The sequence below is a fragment of the Oculina patagonica genome, chromosome 2, assembly GCF_052425735.1.
Source record: "Oculina patagonica isolate OP01 chromosome 2, crgOcupat, whole genome shotgun sequence".
NCBI classification, from domain to species: domain Eukaryota; kingdom Metazoa; phylum Cnidaria; class Anthozoa; order Scleractinia; family Oculinidae; genus Oculina; species Oculina patagonica.
This window is the reverse complement of record NC_135759.1, coordinates 2436495-2447592: the sequence shown is the minus strand read 5'-3', so window position 1 is coordinate 2447592 and position 11098 is coordinate 2436495. Positions and strand designations below refer to the sequence as shown.

The 11098-nt window shown below is 40.1% G+C and overlaps 1 protein-coding gene across 1 annotated transcript; it reads right to left on the bottom strand.

Annotated features, from left to right (window-relative positions):
- Positions 1-1262: 1262 nt before the first annotated feature.
- Positions 1263-10173, bottom strand: LOC144642560 (proton-coupled folate transporter-like). Its single transcript, XM_078501534.1, has 7 exons — positions 10060-10173; positions 8850-9082; positions 7889-8201; positions 6533-7078; positions 5413-5496; positions 4350-4509; positions 1263-1944 (listed from the first exon to the last, which is right to left on the bottom strand). The coding sequence occupies exons 2-7, from the start codon at positions 9063-9065 to the stop codon at positions 1758-1760; spliced, it is 1506 nt and encodes a 501-aa protein (XP_078357660.1). The 5' UTR covers positions 9066-9082; positions 10060-10173; the 3' UTR covers positions 1263-1757.
- Positions 10174-11098: the final 925 nt, after the last annotated feature.

The window sequence follows — 11098 nt, the reverse complement described above, 5'->3', positions numbered from 1 at the left end:
GTACTATGGTAGCCATATAATAAGAGCATATAATGTAAGAGTTCGTACGTTTTTTTTTAAATAAAACAAAGCATTCTTTGGAATTCAAGTGGCATTTTTTAAAGAAATCAGGCATTATTTTAGCATTTTTTTGGCTTTATGCAAGAATTTCTAGTAGCATTAAATGCCAGTTTTACTAGCATAATCGAGAAAGGCCTAGGGGGGACTGCGTCACGGATTTTAGTCAAATTTAGGCACAGAAATAACCTGCGACAAGGCGTTCTTTTTTCTCCTCCCGCCGAAAAAAAAGAACGCCTGATCGCAGGTTAGCACGAGAAATGACAATTAAATTCGGTGAATAAAAAAAAAATAACCTCTTTAAACTGTGAAGGTACGGATGGCCAAAAATGACGAAGATTGCAACGGATTGAACAGTATAGTTTTAGAAGTTTATCTCGGGAGACACATTTGGTTTCAATGAAGCTATGGTTTTGTCATTTCAGTAGATCCATAGAAGTAATTTCTTTGCAAATATTTAGTTTCCTAGCGAGTATTCGGTAAAACGTAATAATAAAAATAAACTTAACTCAGCCGTGGCACATTTCCTTTAAGAAAAAGTGGGATTTTCTGCAACTGCTCACTGCTTCCGCTGGAAGTTATCGCAGCGTCACGGTAACTGCAGAAATAGCTGTATTTTAAAAGACCTTGAAACGATGCCACCATTTCCGGTAGTCAATGAGCCTTCTGATCACTGCAAAACTTTTTTTGTCGTGTATTCGTTTCTCAGACATTTTTCTGCATCATAAGTTCTTAAAGAAGTTCTGTTCAAGGGGAGGTTTTTGTGACCAAGTAGTCTTGGAAGCAAGCAGACAGCAAGTGGTTATCATTTGCAATGTTGTTAAATTCAGAAAATCAGAGTAGACAAGTAAAAATTGTATATAAGTTAGTTGGAGTCTGAATAAACTGTTGTTGGACCGAAATTCTATCTTCTTATTGACGTCCGTACTTCCATGATTCCCGGACCCGGCCTCAAATTTGGGTTGAGTTTGTTGTTGGTTCTCGTCCTTGCTGCGAGGGTTTTTCTTACGGTTCTCCGGTTTCACGCCTCCACAAAAAAACAACACTTTTAAATTCCAATTCGATCGGGGATCGAGGGCCACAATTAAAGTAACTGGGACACCAGTAATTGTGTTACCCTACAAAAGTGAAATAAAGAATGCTGAGACCACAGAGTTTATCATAAGATAATTTATTTCATTTATACATATTCTGCTATAAACAATTACAATATACCCATAAAACTATTAGATTTGTCAACTTCAAGAACTGTTGTTGTTTTTTTAATTTTTATCATAAAAATGTTTTTTTTTTTTTTGCTAAAATAGTTCTGCAAGTTCAATTTGTTATTGGACGACGTGAAAAAGGGGAGGAGGAGGCTCCAAATTCACGTCTAACAGAAACGGTCATTTCATGTTCTATCAGTCAAAGTGTCGATTCAATAAAACATTTACAAGAGTAATTTACAAGTGTAGCTATTGATCTCTACCTTTAAAACAATAGCTACACTTTTAAATTACACTTGTAAATGTTTTATTGAATTGACTCGATTTTTTCCCTATTATCAGTAAAAATGTCTGCACTCGATCGGGGCTGAGGTCCACACCGTCACGCAAAACATGATGATCAGTGTAACGCGCTCAGCTACGATGCATGGAATCAGATGTTCGCTGATTTCTCTCATGATCAGTCAAATAAAACACATATCATCCTGCAGTGATTTAAACGTACTTTGGAACTTCTTCAGTACCCGCTGGAAAGATGGGTGAATCCTCAGGTAAAACAGGAGAATCGGGTTCGTATTGTTCATCTTCTTGTTCTTCCTCATTTTCAGGTATCTTTTCATATCCGTCTGGAGAATTCACTGCTTTCCTTTTTCGTTTAAACATTGATTGATCTTTTAGGCAGCTGCAAGAAACAACAACACCACGAAAGTATTATAACACAGCTAGAAGCGCCGCGCAAATTCAATATGCACAAGCTTGTACCATATAGTGTACGCTGATAGCGTGAGGAAATCGCTTTGCCATAGATTATTTTCGCGCGAGTGGCAGGTTTTGATGTACATTTCCACCGACATTTAGCCTGCATTATCGAATTATATATGTACTTAGGTAGTTTGAAGAGCACAAAAGAAGCTAGAGTTGCTCTCGGACATGTTCTCTGATCTCGCCTCGGACAACTCTCCCGTTTGTTTGTGCTCTCCAAGACGAAAATAGTCCCCTGTTTGAGCCATTTTCACTTGAGTGACGAAATTAGTTCACTTTTGCTTTGGGTTTGCATTACTGCGCTTCGTAAATTGGTGTAAAAAGACTCTCGCCCATTGCTCAACCATTCAGAAGTACATGTCGTTTGTAAAACCAAAACCAATCATGGTAGTCTAAGCATCACTCCTTCCCGCGCTTCGTGCCGGCTACATGTATTTACTTTGAGTTTTGATTGGATCACTGGATTGTCTGCGATTGGCCACCGCCAGAGTGATTGCTTCGGTTTCGGTTTTACGACACTCAATTGGAAACCGCTCTAATAAGGCTGAATGAAAAATATATTAACAACTAATATGCGTGACAGTATTGTATTTGTTTGCGAGAATGTTAACTCCATAGCCTAGTGTTAAGAATTTAAAGAAGGGTTTTTTCTTATTTTTTTTCGACCTTTCGAGATATAACTCCACAATTCTGAGAGATAATTCCGCAATACGGGTTGAGAGAAAATTCCGCCATAGACCTCTTTTCCGTTTTCGTTCAATTCCTTTCTTTGCGCACGTTTTTCAAATGGTGTCAATCACGAACATTTAGACCACATGGATTACACTAAGTTCCAGTCCTTAGCTTATAGTTACAACGCGACCTTCAGTAGCACTTGTTTTGAAGACTTCTGATGTCTGATGTTCATGTGACTACTGTAGAGTTTGTTTTGTGTTTCATATCTTAATGTCTCGATAGCTTCACCGCGCAGTATTTTTGAATGTACATGAAACTTTCAGTAGCAAAATCCTTTATAAATATTAAACAATTATTCTTTAAAATCACGCGGAATATCGCCTGATTCTTAGTCCACGAGGTTGTAGGCAAAGTTGGGTAAAATCGAAGATATTCCGCATGATTAAACAGAATGATTGTTTTATTATTCAACAAATTGCAACAAAATGCGTTTTGAAAGCTAGATAGACTGGATATGCAGCGCTTTGCAAGACTTTGGACGTATCTTGGTAAGCTATGTATACCGCAGGATATCTGTTACGTATGGACGAATAACAACAATAAGGCTAGATTTCCACTGACGGGTAATTTTTACGTGCGTTTACTTGCGTGGACAAATTTACAGACAATTCGTGAACGACTTGCCTGAAAGTGTACGCAAGTCGTCCATACTTTGTCTCTAAATTTTTTCACGCACATTTAAAATAACGCACGTAAAAATTTACGCGTCGGTGGAAATCCACCTTAACAAGGACTTCCTGAATACATACGAGCAGCATAAGGACTGTTACAGTGTATAATAATAAAAGCTTGACCATTTTTTAAAGCAAAGCTCCTTTGAATAATAAGCTTCCCATTCATTCCCTGGGCTTACTTTAGGGAGTGTGACGCCCCTCGAAATAAAGCTAACCAAAACTATCTTTTGAACAAAAATAAACCCGATGCTTATTGTCTGTACAGGGTTCATACAGAAAACTGCAACCATTTTTTAAGGACTTTTTAAGGACTTTTTAAAGACCAAACTGAATTTTCAAGGACCACCTACCAGGAATGTAATTTCACAGATGGTACATTAATGCACATTCCCAGTCCAAGGTAACAGGTTTCAAAGGTTTTTAAATGCCTAAAATGCATGCGACATTCGCAGGACAATTAAGAGTTCTAAACAAAACCGCTGGTGAATTTGTTTCACTGACATTTGAACTCACGTGCGCAGTTGGATTACTTTGCTTCTCAGTTTCCCTTTATCAGCTGCTTTTACACCTGGCTTTTTTAGTGTTTAAAGCTGCTTTACACAGGAAAAGACCAAAGTCTATGTAAAGCAATTCTCTTTCGATCCCACTACATTCAAAGTTGAAGAAAATTCAAGGACTTTTCAAGGACTTACACAAAATTCAAGGACTTTTCAAGGAAAAATGGAATTCAAGGACTTTTCAAGGACTCCCCCTAAAATTCAAGGACTTTTCAAGACTGTGCGAACCCTGCTGTAGTATTGCCTGTAAGGGAAAGTGTGGGGTGCACATAAAACACCCCAGGGTTACTCATCGCCATTTCTAAACATAACCATGCATATAAAGCACAAAATCCAATTAGACATTAAAATGAACTCACAAGGTGCATAACAATGGAACCAACATCAAAACGGCTCCTAGAACAAACACAAATCCTGGCACATCGAATTTTAAAGATTTGGGATACAACGAGTTAAACAGTGCAGTTCCACCAAATGTACAAAGCATCTCTACTGACGAAACTGCAGAAAACAATGATCCTGGAACAAAGAAAAGGACAAATTAACCGTTATATTATTATTATTACATTGCCAATCTGTGTGGTATAGAGGAGAACACAGAACTAATCATATAAGAGCTGTCCCCTATTGCCCCCGCCCTTCCTCCCACCCTCGTTCGTGAGAGAGAACTTAAGCAAGCAATGACTCATGGCTCCGCGATGCTGATGCGATGCTCTACCACCTAGCTGTAGGGCCATAGATTGGCCGACAGATCATTTTTTGCGGGTTCTATCTTTCCTATGAAGAAAATAAATGACAGAGCAAATGAACAATTAAACGCCAAACCGGCCGAAATCGATGAAAACCGGCTGTATACACAGGCTACGATCCGGGGGGGGGGGGGGAGGGCACTCAAAAAAGTTTTATACGGGGAGGCTCCGCCCCGAGCTCGAACCCCTTACCCTTTTATATACCATTTTAAAAGAAATTGTACCCCTTTCGTGTACCTTTTACTGAAAAAGGTACCCCTTTCATATACCTGAAAGACTTGGCATAGACATAGAATACGACGTTTTCTTATCATTTTTATGTAGCGCTTAATAAATTAAAATAATACAGCCATAGATTGCATCTGTTCGAAATATTTTAATAAAAGGCCCTTTTAAAAACTCAAATGACAGATTTCCATACCCTTCCGTATACCTAAACTTGTGAAATCCCTACCCTTTTATATACCTGAAGCCTGACAAAGGTACCCCTTTCGGGCGGAGCTTCCCCGTATAGGCTATTTTAGAGAGTACCCCCCGGGGCTATGATCCGCAACCTATTGCAAGCGTCTGCAATCGGATTCGTGTTAATTCCTTTCTAACATACATTCTAATAATTGAAATTGATATTACGAGCGGATTATACGGCTTCATTATCGTTGACATTAATTTTTACCTTGATCGTCTGCACTGACAATTTTTGACATCATTGCTCTGAAGACAGGGGGACCAGCACCTCCAAAAATACCAATAATAGGAGCTGAAAAAAAAACACGTGAAAACTACATTAGCACGACGAGTCTGGAAATATCGACAGCAACTTCTTGACGATGTTCGTGTTATAATCGGAAACGCGTTGGGTGAGCGCTTCCCATATACAGCGCTTTGCAACGGAAATCGGCACGTTTAATTTTGTAAAGGCATGTAAAATGAAACGAGAATTACAGAGAGACGCAAGTATTAACGAGGAAAAATTGAAGGCAACAAGAGGAAAGGCTTCGTAAATGAGAGTAAAAATAAACTTAAAGGTAACTTTCGAGCGGAATAATATTTTGTTTAATCTTTGTCTATGGTTTTAACTTTCTTTTACCGTTTTATCTAGGTGCCCCACCCCAATCCCTTACACCAACAATCCGCAAATGGGACTGAAAGGGGCTAACTATTATGGTATAGTGTCCTTAGGGATGTTGGTTTAAGTCTATCTAGGACTACCCGTACGGTGTTGTAATCTTGGGCAAGGCACTTTTTAAACTCTCGCAGTGCCTCTCTTCACCTGGAAGTTTATAAATGGAGAATGGTGAACGGGGCTTCCAAGCTGGAATACATGCATAGTATCTAAAAGGAGTGATATTATTCCTTCATTCCTGCTTCAGAAATCGTAGTTTGGTAGGGCGTTAGGCCAGGGTTCTTTAGCCACTAAAAGCCCTGGCCAAACGGTAACGCAAGTGGACACAAGTAGTCGCAAGTTCAACTTGCGTACATGCAGACTTGTGTTGGGTGGCCAAACGGACTTGCAAGTTAAGTCGCAAGTGAACGCAAGTTTGCAACGAGGTTCAATTCAGTATTTGAAGTAAACTGAAAAAATGCGTTGACTTGCGAAGGGTGGCCAAACGGTGAAAGAATTGCATTAACTGAAGTGCAAATTTGATCTCGACCAAAGTGAACGCAAGTGTACGCAAGTCCTGGCCAAACGGAGACGCAAGTCAATGCAAGTTTTAAACTTGCGTCTACTTGCGTTGCCGTTTGGTCAGGACTTAAGCTCTGAAAAGGCTAAATATTATTTATACTTTACTTACTTATGAAGACCATGAGAAGTGTATGGGAAAACCCAAGCCACACTAGAAATCCAATATACGACAATATCGCGATACGACTGACGTTGGCGTCTGAGAGGCACATTCCGAACACCTTGATGGCAGTCACTCCACCGGCTCCGTGCATAAACTGGCGAAACGCTAAGAAATAACCAACGTACTCCGGCGAGAAACACAATGGAGAGTGGAGGGTGTAAAGATTTACTACACCATTAATTCCCATCACAGCTATGGCGAGAATACCTGTACAAATGGTCAAAATCACCAAGTTTCTTTTCCTAGGGCCTGAAGCCTTAAAGTAAACCTTCCAGGATGATTTAAAGTTATCCAAGCTAAATAATCGTCCTCTTTGGTCGCTGGGTAATTTGGTTCTTGATTCCGGAACAACGAAAATAGCGTAGAGCATAGCTGCAACGTGACATCCAAAAATAATCCAATAGGGTGCAATGAATCCCAGCTTTTCTATGTACAGACCGCTGGTCAGCTGAGCCACCATGCCTCCCAGAAATACTATCAGTTCTATGACACCTGTCAGTTGGAGAACAAAGGACTTATGATGTTTCAGCGATCTCACTGTCATAATTTTACAACCCATTAATTACACAGTGGGTAAAATTAATGTATTAAGGTTTGCTTACACAGAGAGTATTATCCCATCAAGTGCTATTCCAGAAAATATCCATATCCTCCACAAAATATTTTTTGGTTTGAACCTCCTTCCCCGAAACCCACTCCACTGAAATTCCTCTTCTTTAAAATTTCTGTCTTTTGAGACCCCCACCCCTTGGAATTTCCAATGACCTCCCGTGGGGTGGGTACAGATATTTTCTGGAACTGCACAATTATGGCTAAGTAACCTTGCATGCGTCGATTGTTAAACTTGCCCCCATTACTTAAGATTTGGACTGCAAATCGCAGTTGAACAAGTGACAGATCCATGTTATTTGTTGTTTCAGTGAGGACCTAGTGCATATACTTTTCACTATGCAGTGAGCCACAAAAAGGAGGACTTGAAAAGTCTACCCACATAAATGACTGAGACACAAGGTGGATTTAGGGGGAGGGTGCAGGGGTTGCAGGGGTTGCAGGGGGTGCACCCCCCCCACCCCCCTTCCTTGAGATGACCTGCAGCTTTCTAATACAACTGGTATTCTGCAAAAAATAATGATGTGGTTTATTGGTGAACGCACCCAGAAAAATCCTTGATCTGCCCCTGGAGACATCACACTCAACTTTACTTAAAAGAGTGTACATCTAAAAGCACTGCAATGAAGTAAGTTAGAGAAGTTGTCCTTTTTATAAAAAAAGCAGCTTACTTATGAGCTGTAGAAAACTCACCCAGTCGCAAGGCAATTTTAGACTCATCTGTTGTGTCTGCAACATATGACATGCATGCCAAGATTATGGTTGTGTAATATCCACAGACGCCATGCAGAAATCCACCAATAAACAGGCAGTAAATTGGTAGCTTGAAGTACATAACAAAGAGAACTACCACAGCCTCTAATGCGCTGCCAAGAGTGGGCAGAATGAGTGACGGTCGTCGACCAACCTTGTCTGACCACCCACCCATAAACAGTGTTATAATGATTGATGGAATGGCTGAAAACATGACCGTACCCAGCTGAACGTAAGAGGCTTCTGTCTGCACCTGTGATGGGAAAAAGACCACTAAATTTACAAAAGGGAAGCCTTCAGCCAAGTGGCCCATACTGCCGGACCTTATCCCCAGTTTCAATAGCATTAAGCAACCAGCAATATTTCTACTCCCCCCAGATGGGATGCTAGTCCATCGCAGCGTACTCCCAGCTAGCATTATTTCACCAGTACCCATTTATACACCTGGGAGGAGAGAGGCACTACGAGAGTAAAGTGTCTAATGCCCAAGAAAACAGCACAGCGACCCTGGCCAGGGCTCGCACCCGGACCATTCGATCCAGAGTCCGGTGCGCTAACCACTAGGACACCGTGCCTTACACCGCTTAGCTTATAACATCGTCACAGTGGCATGTCGGGAGGGGGGAAGGAGAGTAAAAAAGAGGGACCCAAAAATGCCTCACCCGTTCAGGCCTTATAATAATATATTTATCAACAAAAAGGGCTCCATCTCCCAGTTAAACACTCAGGTTATAATTCCAATTCAATCGGGAATCCCGCAAGGACCACAGGTTTGTCATGACTGTTATGTGCAACCCTCATTAACGTAATGGATTTATTTATGTATTTTACCTTTATATACAGTCAGAACAAATCATGATAAAAATCATGTTGCTATACTGAATTTGAATTATCTATTTACCTGCTTCTCAAGTTTTTTCATTGAATCATTTAACTCTTTCCCTTCACAGCCAGTCTTTTGCTGAAAATGGTATGGGAATCCATTAGCCTCACTCAGTCTAGAGTAAATATACTGCTGAGACACCGGAACATTCATGAACAATCCAAATGCATAAAGGAACAGGACTGGCTCCACTGTGAGCAACTGTCGCCATGACAACCCTCCTCGCTTCGGCATCACAGCATATGCAGTTCCTAAAGAAGATGGGAAGGTTATAACTTGATAATGAAGGGTGCAAAGCCTTGGGGAGAGAGCAGAAAGTGATTGGCTGCAGTATACAAGTCCTGTCAAAGACCTAAAATTATGTTGATACTTTATAGTCAATCTCAGAACAAATGGTTACAGTTTTCAGTGCAGCGCATCTCATATCAGAAATTAATTTTATCCCAGCATAATCACTGCATCCTTATGCAATGCCTGGCGCTGAAAGGACTGATGATGATGAGGATCGATCACTGCCGCATTGATGAAAAACTTTGTAATTCTTTTCAAATTTGCCTGTGCCTAGCCTGTCTTCGCACAGCTGTTTTGTGATGAATCTGGTTTATGGGCTCAAAAATATAGATGTCCAATTTTTTATTGCTATATAACTTAACTACAAAGCAATCTTAAAGTCCAAAATATAATCTTCACGGCACTCCGTTCTTTTGCCTATAATGCATTTGTTGCAAACGAATTGGTCACGCAATAGACCGCGTGACGGAAAAACCCAATTGAAAATACAGGAACCTGCTTACACAAATTTCGATAAATTAAAGATTGATATGAGCATCATAAGATGTTTCATTAAAAATGAAAAGAGAATAACAACTATTTCTAACTCAGTCGAGACGACTAGGAATACCCTTTCAGCCACTTATCCGCAGACGCTGAGAGACTTCAACATCAGAAATTCGCGACGAATTTGACGGTCATATATGTTCATATTGTGGAAAACAGAGGATTTAATCTTGCTACTAGTAAGTTAAAGTAAACCTATAGTGCCAAATTCAACTTTTATCCAAAGCTTCAAGAGTACACATTTAAATGCGTTACATAGCCGTTGCATTCGATGAACTGTTTCAGCTACAGCTGTACCGAAATACATTGTTAATCTTTTCAGATCTTTTCAATGACTAGAGGATAAAAGGGTAATTAGCTATATAGTAGATCAAAGACATGAATTATTTACCTCAAAAGCTGTACTCAGCAGGGAAAATAGAACGGTGGAAACTGGCGTCTAAGACGGTGCTCAAGATTTTTCAATCACCGCTCCATAAAATTTTGATTCCGACCTTGTTATTGTGCAACCGCGTCAGGGGTTCTTGACCGTGCACATCCCTTGGGAGGGGGGAGTGGGGTTACAACGCAGGCTAGTATGGGGTGGGCTAATATGTAACAAACAGTAAGCTGTTCCCTACGGGAAGGAGAAGAGATAGAGACCAAATCCTAAAAGTTAATCCACCTGATTCAATGTAAGAAATGCACTAAACAGTACATTGAGGAAATCAATTATGCACCTATCAATGTTCCTGTTTCTGTTCAAATGCCCAACCCCAGAACATTTGTGGATGTTCAAAAGAGTCACTAAACTTCAATGTCCATTAAAACGGTCAAAAGACCCCACTACGGAATGCCCTACCTCCCCCCGCCCCCTTATTCCCCCACAGCGACTTAACAATCTATAATAGGTGCATTGATTACAACAACGCTTTGAGGAACATCGCCGCTGAATCCAAAATCACATCTAGCTTATAATCCTACTCCTGTTTCAGCACATTTTAACCAACCTGCCCACTTCATCGACGATCTTCTTCTCATTCCCTTGAAACTCATTCTCCTTTTCTTTTTTTTTCTTTTTTTTAGCCCCCGTAGGTTTTTTTTTAAACTGAAATGTCGAACAAATATATTCTACACTTTTTTTTAATTTTCTTTTGTCTCAATCTCTTCTCTTTGCCGTAGGTATACGAATCAGTTTACTGGTTTTACTGATGCAGGTCTTAAAAAGATCCGGCACTCTTCATTGGTTTGTCGTTGTGGGCTTGCCTATATTAGAGTTATTGTAGTGAAACTTATGAACAATTTCACAATGAATAATTAAAGTGTAGGCCTCATGTTCTGCATGAAAATTACTCTCCAAATTTTTCAGTTTTAAACAAAAGACGACAAAGAGAACGTAATAGGGAATGAAAAAGCATTTTTGTCAGTTGTCAGCTATGTAGCTCACTCGA

Excerpts from the sequence above, each read along its gene's own strand:
- LOC144642560 (XM_078501534.1), bottom strand. The coding sequence starts at position 9,065 with ATGCCGAAGCGAGGAGGGTTGTCATGGCGACAGTTGCTCACAGTGGAG. Across the intron at positions 8,202-8,849 it reads TGAAAAAACTTGAGAAGCAG|GTGCAGACAGAAGCCTCTTA; the intron begins GTAAATAGATAA and ends TTCCCATCACAG. Across the intron at positions 1,945-4,349 it reads GTTCCATTGTTATGCACCTT|CTGCCTAAAAGATCAATCAA; the intron begins GTGAGTTCATTT and ends TGTTTCTTGCAG.